Source organism: Trematomus bernacchii, unplaced genomic scaffold (assembly GCF_902827165.1).
Source record: "Trematomus bernacchii unplaced genomic scaffold, fTreBer1.1, whole genome shotgun sequence".
Classification (NCBI taxonomy): Eukaryota; Metazoa; Chordata; class Actinopteri; order Perciformes; family Nototheniidae; genus Trematomus; species Trematomus bernacchii.
Window position 1 is genome coordinate 1 of NW_022987922.1, and position 16,675 is coordinate 16,675.

The 16,675-nt window shown below is 44.5% G+C and overlaps 1 protein-coding gene across 1 annotated transcript; it reads right to left on the minus strand.

Moving 5' to 3' along the window:
* Positions 1 to 358: 358 nt before the first annotated feature.
* LOC117470636 (set1/Ash2 histone methyltransferase complex subunit ASH2-like) lies at positions 359 to 12,569 on the minus strand (the record flags this gene model as incomplete). Its single annotated transcript, XM_034115450.1, is given in 9 exon segments — positions 359 to 376; positions 1,543 to 1,618; positions 1,773 to 1,868; positions 3,030 to 3,125; positions 3,278 to 3,372; positions 6,110 to 6,198; positions 11,068 to 11,213; positions 11,403 to 11,469; positions 12,498 to 12,569. Coding segments are annotated over 9 exon segments (742 nt in total), but the record flags the coding sequence as incomplete, so codon positions are not given.
* Between the last annotated feature and the right edge of the window lie 4,106 nt (positions 12,570 to 16,675).

Below are 16,675 nucleotides of genomic sequence, written 5' to 3' on the forward strand. Positions count from 1 at the left end.
GGAGGAGGAGGAGAGAGGGCGAGGCGAATTTGCATTGGATGAAAGCCAATAGCAAATCAAAATGGCTCTCGGCTCTCACACACGGAGGGCCAGAGTGTCATTTCAGCGAGGAGACTTCAGAGCCAATTAGCAGCAAGCGGGACACGAGGAAGGCAAGGTACTGATCAAAGCTTTTTTGGGAGGGGGGGGGGGGGGGGGGGGGCATGTGCATATGGAGGCAAAAAAGGGAGGCAAAAGGGAGGGGGATTACAGCTGGATGAAGTTGCCCATAAGATGCTTAATGAAGAACCTCAGGGCCAACTTCTATCCAGAGGCGGACAAACACAACAGCTCCAATGCCAACACGTTACATATTCACCTGAGAAAGAAGATCCACCTGGAAAACAACGCACAAAATCACCAAGGTCATCATTTTCATATGTTTTTTTGGTTCAACTTTGGGGAGTTTAGATTGATGTAGGGAGGACGGATTTTATAGGCTGACCCTGAAGGCAGCATCTCTCTGGTTCAATGGGATTTTCTCCACACTTTTTTCTTGTTAGAAACCACCTTTTTTAAATCCACCAGTGTGGTATTTACTGACATCTCCCTCCCTTCCCCCCTTCCTCAGACAAACACTCCCCCCCCCCCTTCTCCAGACACAAACACTCTCACCAGTTACTGACGTATTTTATGTTCTAATAAATATAGAAACCAAGTGGAATGTGTCCAATGTATTGACGCGTAACCACCGTTTCTCATTTCATTCATCCATTTGATAAGATGTTATCAACTTAGGCACCCCTGCCATAAACGTTTTTTTACAATACAATTTTTCTAGTCGACCAATAGTCGTCAATTAAGGCGATTAGTCGAGTAATCGTGGCACGTTTATGATATATTATGATTATAAATAAATGTTTTTTTAATTCTTTTTTTCCCTCCCAAAATGGTTTCAGTCTCAAAGGCTCACACACACTTTTTTTTTGTTGGAAACCACCTTTTATTTAATCCACCAGAGGGGTATTTACTGACGTATAGTTTGTCGTAGAACAAAAACCTCTCCAGCTTGTGTTAACCACTTATTTCAACCAAAAACACATTCAGAAAACCATTGACTTCCAGGAAAGGTCATCATTTTCAAAATGCTCTTAGGTTCAACTTTGGGGAGTTTATACAGTGATGCAGGGAGGACGGATTTTATAGGCCGACCCTGAAGGCAGCATCTCCCTGGTTCAATGGGATTTGTTTGGGTGATTGCAGAAACGCTTATGACACGTTACGAGCCGTTTTAAATCCACCAGTGTGGTATTTACTGACGTGTTTTATGTCGTAGAACAAAGCGTTCAAATCTCTTCAGCTTGTGTTGACCTTATTTCAGGCTAACAACCAAAAACACATTCAGAAAACCGTTGACTTCCAGCCCAGGGGACAGGAAGAGTTTAAACTGGGACTCATTCCTGCACCCCTCTACACAGGCCAGAGATGGGAGACATGTCCCCACGGTGGCTTTAGTTTGACCTGCATTACAATTCAAATGTATTTATTTGTTTCTACCCTTACCGTTCAGCCCTGTAGCACTTGGAGCAGCACTGGTTTGTTTCTGTGAGTCATACGAGGGTCCGATGGTCCCCAGGTCCTACAGAACAATCAATACAACTGAAGTTAGACATTTACAACAATATGTCCCTCCATCTCTCCCTCTCCCTCTCCCTCCCTCTCCAGCAGGTAGCGAGAGACAAAGGTGTCCCATGTCAGTGATAGTATTGTATTATCATGAATGATGATGATACCTGGTCCAAGAGGCCGAATTTGGGGTACTCCTCCTCGGGGTCTTTGCTGCCGGGGTCCGGGTGCTCCTTCACCAGGAAGACATCTCGCTCTTTACTCTGGAGATAAAACACAAGCACTTTTAGAAAGATATTACTGTATGATAACAGTAGTATTTGGGTTTTTCAGTGGAGGGTCAGACATAATATTGGTTCTCGGGATAACCTAGTATTTATAATAATAATAATAAAGCTTTATTTATACAACATTACATTACATTACATGACACCCCACAGGAGCAATTTGGGGTGAAGTGTCTCAGGGACACAACGACATGCTGACTGCAGTGGGGTTTGAACCTGTGACCCCCTGATCCCAACACCAACGCACAACCCACTGCGCCACACGCCTCCTTACAGCACTTTTCATCCAACACGTGCAGCTCAAAGCGCTTTACTAAATGACACAAGTTCAAAACAAACAACAAGAAATTCCCCTCAGATTATTTTTTAAAGAACTTTAAAAGGTCCATGCAGCGATATCTAATATAACATTTGATCAGGTTAAGAGACACAAGGAGGTCAAATGTATGATAATAAAATATAATAAAGAATGGTTTCTCTCCGACAGACAAGACGACTGAGTCGATGCAACAATCTAACATACCCAACCCCATAAGACAAAGTGAACATGTCGGTACAACAGAAATACAAATAAAAAAATAATACAAATGCCATAATTCTAATAAAGGTTAAACGATTAAGAAATAAAAAAGACCAACGTCAAAATAAATATTGCTACTGAAGCATGTTAGATAAATAACGAGGGGTTGCTAATAAAATGCTAATCTAAAAAGATGTGTCTTTAGCTGGTGTTTACAAAGAATCAGAGCAGTATCTTCTTATTTCTCTGAGTATCTGTCTATGTTTCCAACTTAGTTTGTATACACCTTTTATCTAGACCCGTTTTGTTTCTTAAACATTACATTACATTACATTACATGTCACTTGTTAGACGCTTTTATCCAAAGCGACTTACATACTGAATACTGTGGGCAATCCCCACAGGAGCAATGTGGGGGGAAGTGTCTCAGGGACACAACGACATGCTGACTGCAGTGGGGTTTGAACCTGTGACCCCCTGATCCCAACACCTACGCACAACCCACTGCGCCGCATGCCTCCGTATCTTGTTATATGTATATATGTCACACTGTGGGACTGCGAGAAACGGTATTTCAAATGTTCTGTATGTATAACATGTGGAATTCTTGACGTTACCATTGTCTTCACGATGTTGTTCGGCCAGGTGAGTTTCCCGGGTCTCTGACGGGTCGTCATGCACTCCCAGTACTTATCAATGAACGGGATGATATCCTGCAGAGAGAGAGAGACATGAGAAAACAAACCATAGTCGTAGTATTCACAGCCTCACCAGGAGATTTCCAACAATCATCTTAATTGGCTGTATATGTTTTACAGTTCATATTTGCATAATTCCAAAGGGCAGTGACACATGTGATGCTCACCTTCTCTTTGGGGAACATGGTCTTCGGATGCTCGTCTTGTGTTCTGGACCTCCAGGTGAGGTTGGCCAGTGCCGTGAGACACATCTCCTTCAGGTCTGAACACACAGAGAGAGAGAGAGAGAAACACCGGCTTGTTAAAGTTTCAAAATGAGTGTACACATGTGCAACAAAACTTACTCATAGCTAAGTTAGTAGGCAAGGCAGGTTTATGTGTGACGTCACGTCGTGTCACGTGACTTGAATTTTGAATTGAGCCGTCCCATAGATACTATCTCTTTACGTATTAGCGATGGGATTCCGGCTCTTTTTAGTGAGCCGGGTCATTTGGCTCGGCTCACTAAGAAGAGCCGGCCCTTTCGGCAGTTCACCACGGAGCCTCAGTTTCTCTGGCGCTCGCAGTTCACGCGCGTGCTCCACTAGCACCCCCCGTCAAGGCTCACCGGCAGTACACTTTCCGTCACAGGAACACGCTTTGCTGGCGGCGAAAAATAATCCCACCAGACTCCTTTGCCCCTCCAGCAGAGCTCCGAGCTGAATAAGGGCGTCAAATGACGGCTAGACGCCCCCCTGGCGGAAACGCTGGTCAATAGACAAGCTGTTTGCTCAAAGGTATCTTCATGAAGTTAATCTCTATTGCACAATGTTTAGAGAAATGACACCATCAGGGTTTCACTTGATTCCCTATAACCCTCAAGTTCTCTCTGAAATAATGTCTGACACCAGGTTCAATCTCCTGGGGACATGAAGGACATTTGAAGTGTGCAATGAGAACAGGAATACGATAGCGCTTTAGTTTCCCTGGTAGCTATTCCCACTAACAGAAGAGTATCAATGTGAGTCCCCAGTAGTGTACATGGTGGACAGTGGAAGAAGCTGCCAGTCATGCAGTCATTTGCATTCAGAGAAGTGGGTGGTTTTGCTGCAGTGAGGAGAGACTGCCAAGAGGAGAGGAGGGGGCACTATGTGCTGCAGAATAGTGATGTGTCGGCCGCGAACGAGCCGGCTCTTTTAAGTGAACGACGGGGAGCTGGCTCGCGCCCGCGAACGAGACGTTTTTTGCTGTTGTTAAGTAATACAAGACAGAATGATATGATGATGATCGCGCTACGGGTGCTCCGTGCATGCATGCTGTGACATGTCATATCCAAGGATTAGAGACGGTTGGGTGCTGCTGTTCTGAGCATTGCAATATATTTATTTTTATTATGTTATTTATGTATGATTATCTTTAGGCTCAGCATTTATTTAGTTAATACTGAAATAGAGCCCTGCTGTTTTGTTTGGGCTTTTTCTTTAAAAGGACACCTATCATGCTATATTTAAATGATATATTGTAGGGCCATACCTATATAAGGTATATTTATACGTTTCTGTTTTCAAAATACCAAACAGATCATGCATTTTAGCCATGCCTCATTTCGCTCTATGTGCTGTTTGCTGTCTACGGGTCTGATTCTGCTGACCACGCCCCCCTGCAGGAGAGGGGAGACGTGCTCTGATCAGCTGCTGGGCTGTCAGAAGAGGGGGAGAAAAAGAGATCTCCGTCCTCCGTGTTTTATTATATAGAGTCGTTATTCATTTGTTTTAAAGCTCAATAAATAACAAAGAAGACCTTTGATCGGCACTTTTCTAATTTTGTCCGGAAGATTGAAACTTTAACGGACATCTTGACCGGCGAAAGAAACTGAAACTGAAACTCTGCCGCACGGTCCCCTCGTTCCTTGGAAGAGGCGGAGAGGTGGGTGTTTGTCATCTGCTGGTGGACTAACCGGAGAGAATTACAGTGCTTGCCTCGACGGGGAGGGATTGCATTGAATTAAAGCAGCGGGAGCAAACGCTTGCCTCGGGGAGGGAGAAAGAAAGCCACAGCGGAGAATAAACAGAAGGGTAACCATGGTAACCAAGTCTTCATCGCTGCTTTTGTGGCAGACTACAGCGCCACTTATACAGTGGTATATACTACAGGCCTGGCATATGTACTACAGCGTCTCCAGGGCTTTCGAGCGGCAATGGCCGTGGCTGTCTCCTCCTGATTGGTGGAGTTGGCCCAATAGCCGTAACGCCACTGTCCTGACGTCAGGACAGTGTTCAAATCTGGATCAGTTTTTATCAGATCCGTTGCAGCCCCTTTTTTTAGAGATTTGGGTATGGAGGAAAATAGAGAGGGTTGTGTTTTCTGACACTTGGTGAGTTCCCTGGAACACCGGGGACACATATTCATGTAGAAAAGACGTACACAAGTGCATTTTGCATGATAGGTCCCCTTTAAGTACAATTTTAAAATGTCGATACAGTAGCTGTCCTTTTTTTTAAATGTCTATGCTTAAGTTTTTATAGGTGTTGCTATCTGCTTTGTGGGTGGTATCAGAGAGTAAGGGTCTGTAAATGCAATGAAAACAATTGGCCACAGCAAATCATTTATATTAAACATGTAATTTTTACTTTTGAATACTTCAGTAGAAAGGATGTATTGAATCATTGAAGTGATATATGTGTACATATATAAATCATTAGTCAAAACAGGGCTACATTTGATTGAATTTTAAAAAGGTATATGTGGTGCTCTTCTTGGTGAGCCGAGCCAAATGATCCGGCTCACTAATGCAGAAGAACCATGGATTTAAGGGAATAAATTACAACATTATTTAGTAATATATGTCTCGTTTCTTCACTGATGGTCTGAAAACATTTATCTGTCACAAGACATTTTAGAAATAGTCACTAAGACTCACTAAAAATGGCAAAAAGTCTCTGAGATAATGTTAAGCAATGCAAGACCAATAACAGAAATGGTCCTTTCTATAATATAACTATAACACACAGAACACCTACTTGCTTGTTTCCTGAGGAAGTAGGTGTTGCCGCTGTGATGGCACACGTTGCAGTGAAACACGTAGTTAGTCATGAAGGGAAGGCAGGTGCTGTGGAGGAGAAAGAGAAATCATTACATCATTACTGAGTTTCTCTTTTTGTAAAAGATGTGACGTGCATCGTGGATGTTAAAGGACATGGTGGGTTTGTTGTCCTCAGGTATGTTTGTATTGCATTCGATTACTCAAAAAATAATGTTATCTGTGGGGGAAACTTCTGAAGCAATTGGAAACAGGACTCACGAGGAGAGGACTTCAGAGTGTAATAATCAACATTCTTTATCAGCGAGACTAAACAATTATGGACCCTGAATCTAACTAGAGCTCTCGTCCATAGGAAAGAATGTGCGCCAGGGAACCTTCGTCCCTGAACAGTAAACTACCTCATGGCGGCTTGTGCTCGGTCATAGACTGGCAACAACAATGCGCCCACGCTGCCCCTCCTTAAGAGAGATAGCAGCAGAACCCAAGCTGCCCCTCCTAAAGAGAGATAGCAGCAGAACCCAAGCTGCCCCTCCTAAAGAGAGATAGCAGCAGAACCCAAGCTGCCCCTCCTAAAGAGAGATAGCAGCAGAACCCAAGCTGCCCCTCCTTAAGAGAGATAGCAGCAGAACCCAAGCTGCCCCTCCTCAAGAGAGATAGCAGCAGAACCCAAGCTGCTCCTCCTTAAGAGAGATAGCAGCAGAACCCAAGCTGCCCCTCCTTAAGAGAGATAGCAGCAGAACCCAAGCTGCCCCTCCTTAAGAGAGATAGCAGCAAGAACCCAAGCTGCCCCTCCTAAAGAGAGATAGCAGCAGAACCCAAGCTGCCCCTCCTAAAGAGAGATAGCAGCAGAACCCAAGCTGCCCCTCCTTAAGAGAGATAGCAGCAGAACCCAAGCTGCCCCTCCTCAAGAGAGATAGCAGCAGAACCCAAGCTGCTCCTCCTTAAGAGAGATAGCAGCAGAACCCAAGCTGCCCCTCCTTAAGAGAGATAGCAGCAGAACCCAAGCTGCCCCTCCTTAAGAGAGATAGCAGCAGAACCCAAGCTGCCCCTCCTTAAGAGAGATAGCAGCAGAACCCAAGCTGCTCCTCCTTAAGAGAGATAGCAGCAGAACCCAAGCTGCTCCTCCTTAAGAGAGATAGCAGCAGAACCCAAGCTGCCCCTCCTTAAGAGAGATAGCAGCAGAACCCAAGCTGCCCCTCCTTAAGAGAGATAGCAGCAGAACCCAAGCTGCTCCTCCTTAAGAGAGATAGCAGCAGAACCCAAGCTGCCCCTCCTTCAGAGAGATAGCAGCAGAACCCAAGCTGCCCCTCCTTAAGAGAGATAGCAGCAGAACCCAAGCTGCCCCTCCTTAAGAGAGATAGCAGCAGAACCCAAGCTGCCCCTCCTCAAGAGAGATAGCAGCAGAACCCAAGCTGCCCCTCCTTAAGAGAGATAGCAGCAGAACCCAAGCTGCCCCTCCTTAAGAGAGATAGCAGCAGAACCCAAGCTGCTCCTCCTTAAGAGAGATAGCAGCAGAAGCCAAGCTGCCCCTCCTCAAGAGAGATAGCAGCAGAACCCAAGCTGCCCCTCCTTAAGAGAGATAGCAGCAGAACCCACGCTGCCCCTCCTCAAGAGAGATAGCAGCAGAACCCAAGCTGCTCCCTCCTTAAGAGAGATAGCAGCAGAACCCAAGCTGCCCCTCCTTAAGAGAGATAGCAGCAGAACCCACGCTGCACCTCCTTAAGAGAGATAGCAGCAGAACCCAAGCTGTCCCTCCTTAAGAGAGATAGCAGCAGAACCCAAGCTGCCCCTCCTTAAGAGAGATAGCAGCAGAACCCAAGCTGCCCCTCCTTAAGAGAGATAGCAGCAGAACCCAAGCTGCCCCTCCTTAAGAGAGATAGCAGCAGAACCCAAGCTGCCCCTCCTTAAGAGAGATAGCAGCAGAACCCAAGCTGCCCCTCCTCAAGAGAGATAGCAGCAGAACCCAAGCTGCTCCTCCTTAAGAGAGATAGCAGCAGAACCCAAGCTGCTCCTCCTTAAGAGAGATAGCAGCAGAACCCAAGCTGCCCCTCCTTAAGAGAGATAGCAGCAGAACCCAAGCTGCCCCTCCTTAAGAGAGATAGCAGCAGAACCCAAGCTGCTCCTCCTTAAGAGAGATAGCAGCAGAACCCAAGCTGCCCCTCCTTCAGAGAGATAGCAGCAGAACCCAAGCTGCCCCTCCTTAAGAGAGATAGCAGCAGAACCCAAGCTGCCCCTCCTTAAGAGAGATAGCAGCAGAACCCAAGCTGCCCCTCCTCAAGAGAGATAGCAGCAGAACCCAAGCTGCCCCTCCTTAAGAGAGATAGCAGCAGAACCCAAGCTGCCCCTCCTCAAGAGAGATAGCAGCAGAACCCAAGCTGCTCCTCCTTAAGAGAGATAGCAGCAGAAGCCAAGCTGCCCCTCCTCAAGAGAGATAGCAGCAGAACCCAAGCTGCCCCTCCTTAAGAGAGATAGCAGCAGAACCCACGCTGCCCCTCCTCAAGAGAGATAGCAGCAGAACCCAAGCTGCTCCCTCCTTAAGAGAGATAGCAGCAGAACCCAAGCTGCCCCTCCTTAAGAGAGATAGCAGCAGAACCCACGCTGCACCTCCTTAAGAGAGATAGCAGCAGAACCCAAGCTGTCCCTCCTTAAGAGAGATAGCAGCAGAACCCAAGCTGCCCCTCCTTAAGAGAGATAGCAGCAGAACCCAAGCTGCCCCTCCTTAAGAGAGATAGCAGCAGAACCCAAGCTGCCCCTCCTTAAGAGAGATAGCAGCAGAACCCAAGCTGCCCCTCCTTAAGAGAGATAGCAGCAGAACCCAAGCTGCCCCTCCTCAAGAGAGATAGCAGCAGAACCCAAGCTGCTCCTCCTTAAGAGAGATAGCAGCAGAACCCAAGCTGCCCCTCCTTAAGAGAGATAGCAGCAGAACCCAAGCTGCCCCTCCTTAAGAGAGATAGCAGCAGAACCCAAGCTGCCCCTCCTTAAGAGAGATAGCAGCAGAACCCAAGCTGCTCCTCCTTAAGAGAGATAGCAGCAGAACCCAAGCTGCCCCTCCTTCAGAGAGATAGCAGCAGAACCCAAGCTGCCCCTCCTTAAGAGAGATAGCAGCAGAACCCAAGCTGCCCCTCCTTAAGAGAGATAGCAGCAGAACCCAAGCTGCCCCTCCTCAAGAGAGATAGCAGCAGAACCCAAGCTGCCCCTCCTTAAGAGAGATAGCAGCAGAACCCAAGCTGCCCCTCCTCAAGAGAGATAGCAGCAGAACCCAAGCTGCTCCTCCTTAAGAGAGATAGCAGCAGAACCCAAGCTGCCCCTCCTCAAGAGAGATAGCAGCAGAACCCAAGCTGCCCCTCCTTAAGAGAGATAGCAGCAGAACCCACGCTGCCCCTCCTCAAGAGAGATAGCAGCAGAACCCAAGCTGCCCCTCCTTAAGAGAGATAGCAGCAGAACCCAAGCTGCCCCTCCTTAAGAGAGATAGCAGCAGAACCCACGCTGCACCTCCTTAAGAGAGATAGCAGCAGAACCCAAGCTGTCCCTCCTTAAGAGAGATAGCAGCAGAACCCAAGCTGCCCCTCCTTAAGAGAGATAGCAGCAGAACCCACGCTGCCCCTCCTTAAGAGAGATAGCAGCAGAACCCAAGCTGCCCCTCCTTAAGAGAGATAGCAGCAGAAACCCAAGCTGTCCCTCCTTAAGAGAGATAGCAGCAGAACCCAAGCCGCCCCTCCTTAAGAGAGATAGCAGCAGAACCCAAGCTGCCCCTCCTTAAGAGAGATAGCAGCAGAACCCAAGCTGCCCCTCCTTAAGAGAGATAGCAGCAGAACCCAAGCTGTCCCTCCTTAAGAGAGATAGCAGCAGAACCCAAGCTGCCCCTCCTTAAGAGAGATAGCAGCAGAACCCAAGCTGCCCCTCCTTAAGAGAGATAGCAGCAGAACCCAAGCTGTCCCTCCTTAAGAGAGATAGCAGCAGAACCCAAGCTGCTCCTCCTTAAGAGAGATAGCAGCAGAACCCAAGCTGCTCCTCCTTAAGACAGATAGCAGCAGAACCCAAGCTGCCCCTCCTTAAGAGAGATAGCAGCAGAACCCAAGCTGTTCCTCCTTAAGAGAGATAGCAGCAGAACCCAAGCTGCCCCTCCTTAAGAGAGATAGCAGCAGAACCCAAGCTGCTCCTCCTTAAGAGAGATAGCAGCAGAACCCAAGCTGCTCCTCCTTAAGAGAGATAGCAGCAGAACCCAAGCTGCCCCTCCTTAAGAGAGATAGCAGCAGAACCCAAGCTGCCCCTCCTTAAGAGAGATAGCAGCAGACCCCAAGGCCGTAGACCTATGCCGTGGGAAAGGAGACAGTGAGAGGAGAAAACGATGAACTGTGTCGAAGGTTGAATACCTAAGCAAATTATTCCCTAACAATTATCTTGGCAATTTCATAGTTATTCTCCAATTCTAACGCAGTGCCGTGAGCATTGATGTGGATGTTTAAAGGACATGGTGTGTTTGTTGTCCTCAGAATAAATGCCAGAGAACATATGAGATGCATCGCTGTCCATTCTTCCACATCCTCTATTGATCAGGAGTCACCTGCAGCTGGGACCCGTCACATTACTGCAGATTAGGGACGGGACTTTGAAAGCAAATGTATATTCGAATATTCGACCCCCTAAAAAAACAGTTAACCGAATTTACACATCCTATACATTTGATAATATGTAATCAACTTAGGCACCCCTGCTATAAAACATTTTTTTAAATACAATACAAATATTCATAACTCATATTCGAATACCTGAATCATTTTGAATATCCGATTAATCATTCCCATCCCTCCTTAGCAACGGTCATTACAGTCCTTGACAGCGGTCTGTACTACTGGATTAACAACATGTTCTGAATTGACCAATCAGAATGGAGTATACAACTAAGCCGTCGTGTAATAACAAGTGATAACCTACGCGGTGTCGATGCTGAAGGTGTCTGCAGTGAACCACTTCATGCAGAGCGCACACTGCAGCTCCACCTCTCCCAGCTGCCGACCACTCTCCTCGTCTCCGGACCCCGTCAGAGCGTCGGCCGCTTCAGATCCCTCCCCCGCCGCTTCCTGTCAGATACACAGAGTCTCATTATTAAACAACAGCATGTGTATCAGAATCAGAATACCTTCATTCGTCTCACAGAGGAGAAATGTACATTGTTAGATACAAAAAGAAGTGTATTATAGAAGGCAAGCATCTCATGCAGTACAAGAGAACACACCGAGTCATAGTAGTCATATATCAATAGGTGTTACCATTGCCTCTTTGCCGTTGGGTGATTCAGTATCCATGCTGGTGGGAACTTCCCCAAATGCAGCATCCCTGTAAGGCAATAGAAATATGAATTAGATACACTTCAGTAAGTAGAAGTATTCAGATCAACCTGCCAGTGGGTTGGACCAATTACTGTACTTGAGTAAAAGCAGAAGTACTCAGGTATTGTACTTCAGTAAAAGTAGAAGTACTCAGATCTTGCACTTGAGTAAAAGTAGAAGTACTCAGATCTTGTACTTGAGTAAAAGTAGAAGTACTCAGATCTTGAGTAAAAGTAGAAGTACTCAGATCTTGTACTTGAGTAAAAGTAGAAGTACTCAGATCTTGTACTTGAGTAAAAGTAGAAGTACTCAGATCTTGTTCTTGAGTAAAAGTAGAAGTACTCAGATCTTGTTCTTGAGTAAAAGTAGAAGTACCAGAGTGTAGGAATACTCTGTTACAGTAAAAGTCCTGCATTCAAAATGTTCCTCAAGTGAAAGTAGAAAAGTATTATCATCAAAATATAGTGAAAGTAGCGACAGTAAAAGTAGTCATTGTGCAGATTGGTCCATTTCAGAATAATATATATGATATGTTTTATAATGATTGATCATGAAAGTGTTCTCAAAGCTGGTAAAGGTGCAGCTAGTTTGAATGACTTTGTATACTGCAGGGTAGCTTGTGGATTTACTCCAGGTGGAACTAAAGTCTGATTTAACACTTGGTTATATTTCACATCATTCATCCACATCTGTGAAGTCACTAAAGGTATTAAATACATGTAGTGGAGGAAAAGTACACAGTAGCAGAAAATGGAACTACGGAAGTAAAGTACGAGTACCGTGAAATTGTACTTAAGTTGAGTACTTGAGTAAATGTACTCTTAGTTACTTTACACCACTGGATATTTGAGATATTCTCCTCGTAGTTTGAGCTGTAACGGTTATTCTATGACATGCTAACGTTAGCTAGCCAAGATGCTAACAGCTTTTACGAACAGAAATCAGCACATAATCGCTCCATATTTTCACAGATAGTTAGAATCATGTGCTACACATTAGTAAGAATAAAGAAGACTTTGAATGAAGGACACAGACCCGTCTCCGGTCTCCGCTTCTGTTTTAGCAGCGATGACCGCCTCTCCTTCTGACGCCATGTTTCAAATCAATGACAACAAAAAGGAGAAGACTTCCAGGTTGAACCGACTTCCGGTCTGCTCTTCAGCGCAGCAGCGCCACCGCAGGTTGACGTGAGAACTGCAGCTTACCTCCAAATTAACATTAAATTATTAAAAAATATGTTCTTCAAGAAAATAATAAATATACAAAATATGCAAAAAAAGAAAGAAAATATTTGTACGAACGAGCAGTGCATAAAAAAAAAGGTGGCATTGTGAAGGAATGTGCAAAACGTACAGAGGATCAAATATTAGAGGTTCAGTGTTTCATCTTTTTCTCTATGAATTTACATTTGTTGTGTTTTTTCAGGTGGAACTTTATGGAGCTAATTTCCTGCCATAACTCCAGTCCTGAAACAAACTAAACAAGTTTTACAAATGCCTTATGATTCACTAACAAACACAGTGTGGTTTGCAAATACAAAACACCATCTACAAACGAATGCATTAAAGGGGACCTATCATGCAAAATGCACTTTTGTACGTCTTTTCTACATGAATATGTGTCCCCGGTGTTCCAGGGAACTCACCAAATGTCAGAAAACACAACCCTCTCTATTTTCCTCCATACCCAAATCTCTAAAAAAGGGGCTGCAACGGATCTGATAAAAACTGATCCAGATTTGAACACTGTCCTGACGTCAGGACGGTGGCGCTACGGCTATTGGGCCAACTCCACCAATCAGGAGGAGACAGCCACGGCCATTGCCGTTCGAAAGCGCTGGAGACGCTGTAGTACATATGCCAGGCCTGTAGATGGTGCTGTTCTCACTGAATCAGCCCTTGCAAAAACAGAGCTAACATTTTTCAAATTGAGCGAAATGAGGCATGGCTAAAATGCATGATCTGTTTGGTATTTTGAAAAACAAAAAGTATAAATATGCCTTATATAGGTATGGTCCTACACTATATTATTCAAATATAGCATGATAGGTCCACTTTAAGTTTTGCAAATAAAAAACGTATTTATCAGACAAACACATTACAATTGGTTCTCAATGCTACTTTGTTTATGTTCGCACCACCAGATACCAAAGCAACACAGGCGGAGTTTGACATTTGCGCTTGGGGGGGCAAACCTTTTTTACTGACGTCAGTACACAGTCCCAACTATTGCGTGGGGTGCTACGGATACAGTAGGAATAAAGCCAGCGTTCACCGCACTGAGTATGACTTTTCAACACAACTCGTCCCGTCATGCACGCCTCATGCCCGCCGTACACACACACTCATATGGAAGGGGCGGTCTCTCCCCCCAACAACAGTGCATTACATAACTGTAAAACTCATCATAACTGTGCACATCTTATACTTATTACTTACTTGAACACGCTACAATATTATTAACCAGTGTCCTACCTTAGTGCAGAAGTAGACGCCTTAAACGTCCCAGAAATTGGACGTTTTAAAAATCGCAGAATATCCATTACTGCTAATTCTTGTAATACAATAGCTGAATCACTTATATGCAAAAAAAAAGCGAGGGAACTTGTGTCCTTAACCTCACACGTCACACACACACACGTTACAACATGCGACTGCTCAAAAATGAAATTATTTCAAACAAAGCCTGGCAATAAACGTGTAGGTTTTTTGTATTTGCAAACCACACTGTGTTTCTTAGTGAATCATAAGGCATTTGTAAAACTTGTTTGGTTTGTGTGTGGAGTTATGGCAGGAAATGAGCTCCATACGACTTGCTTTACGACATGTGTTTTTGTGTGTTCACCATGTTCTGTTGTAGCCCTCTAGCTTCTGTTAAACATATATTTGGTATAAGCATCTAGTGTGAAAAAAGTCAGAATAAAGTCGGAATTCTGATTCAAAAACATGGGACTTGCGACGACACCTGACATATTAAAACTGGCTTACATTATAGTTAAAAGTACAGATATTTCAGAGTTAAAATGCATCCTGACACTCAATCAGGCTTGAAACTTGAAAACAAAGTCTCACACTGGTTTATGTTCTTGTTCTGGTTTTCACATGTATTTACTTTTACTCATTGCGATCATTGATATGCTTTGTTTAAAGAAAAGGTGGATACGTAAACACTTTAAGAATACATTTAAATAGTCAAATAAAGCAGAAGATGCAGAAGTTATGTAAAGAAAAAAAATAAACAACAAAAAATTACGAATAAATAAAAACAGTTATATTTAAAAAGACATTGATTGCATTCTGAGCCCCAATCACACACACACACACACACACACACACACACACACAACACACACACACACACACACACACACACACACACACACACACACACACACACACACACACACACACACACAAAATGTAACTTTGTATATTGGGTTTTTTCAACAGCATACAGTTATTCGATCAGAGCACGTATCAACAGTAGGTAAACAAATCTTCACTTTATAGAAACATAGGTAACAATGTCAATACAGAACCCAATCTGCTGTAATGCATTTAGACAAATTGCAGAACATGTATTTATGAACTTCATTGATTTCCGTGCAGCTCCTGACGTCCGCACCCAGCAGCAGATCAGACGTTTGGATGTGCAAATGCCTTCTTTGCTTTTCAACCCCTCCACATTTCCATTGACTGTTTTACAAAGTGAAGAGCGACATAAAGAGCTTTGTGAAGACCAGAGACCACCCCACGTACGTTCTGAAAGTCAAACGTTATTTAGAAGTTTTGTGGGGGCCGTTAAACGAGCACCAGTTAAAAGACAACACAAAGACAAAGTGTGCCAGCAGTCGCCTCACAAAGAGCTCCGAGCACCCCTGGGTGCTGCAATAAAAGCCTTACAGACATTGTTAGAGGGATAATAGTCCTGTTTTCTCCTCCTCCTCTCCTCCTGCAGTGGAGACACATCTGTGAGAGGAAGGAATGAATAAGTGACTGTTTCAGACCTCAAGTAACTTTATCCAGCTAAGGCAGGGGTGTCTTTTCTCCGAGGGCCAACATACAGAACATACGAAGGGCTGGGCCACTCACTAGAGCAGGGGGGTCAAACTCAAATACACAGTGGGCCAAAATTAAAAAATGGGTACTAGTGGAGGGCCGGACTGGTTCTATGTTTATTGCAGAACTTATTGAAATGAACTTATTGCACATATTAAACCTGGAACTAACAAAGCTTAAATGATTGCCTATAAAAACAACATTAAACATTAAATAATCAGTTGCATTCATTTCTTATGGCTCCATCTGCAGCTTGTCCAGAGTCATTTCTTATGATTACATTTCTCCACAGGCCAACAACAGCTTCAACAAAACTATTTCCCTCAAAGAGAAAACCAAACATGCTCTGTTGTCGTGAGAGAAAAGGAAACATCCATGTAAACTCAGTGTGCTGCTCTGTGATGCTAGTTCAGATACTTGGCATCTCATCTTGGGTGCAAGTTCATCAATGTTTGGGCTCAGGCTCTGAGCGGAGGAGACCCTCAGGATGGAGTGAAGGTGTGCGTGCAATATACTGGAGGGCCAGATCTAATAGTAATTAGAAATTATCCTGTTGGGCCGAAATTAAATCCACCAAGGGCCGGATTTGGCCCCCGGGCCTTGAGTTTGACACATGTGCACTAGAGGTATATCGCCTCACAAGTAAATGTATAAGTTGGAAAAGTCAACCATGTAGGTAAATTATTCTTGATAATTGAAAATGCTGTAAGAAAAAGCAGCTCACATCTCTCCAGAGGGTTTCATTCATTGTGTTGGCAGCTCATTCCTTAAACCAGAAGCTTCAGACTGATGACAACAAGAGGAGATATGAAAGGTTGTGAATTTGTTATTGGGCTTTTTCCTTATCAATTTAGATTTGTTAGAACATGTTTCCAACTTGAATTGACTGAATTTATTTGAAAAGTGTTCGTATTAACACGTGAAGACTGTGTAATATATTTATACATATACATTTAAGAAGTACAATCTAAGACAAGCACAAGTTTCCTCTGTGGGCCGTACTCCATTATACTTTCTGAATTAGCTGAGGGCCGATTCAAAATGGTTTGGAGACCGCTGCTCACCAAGCAACTTACAATGTCTGTCTTCATCTCTTCATCACCTCTTCTTCATCATATCTTCATCATCTCTTCATCACAGCTTCATCACATCTTC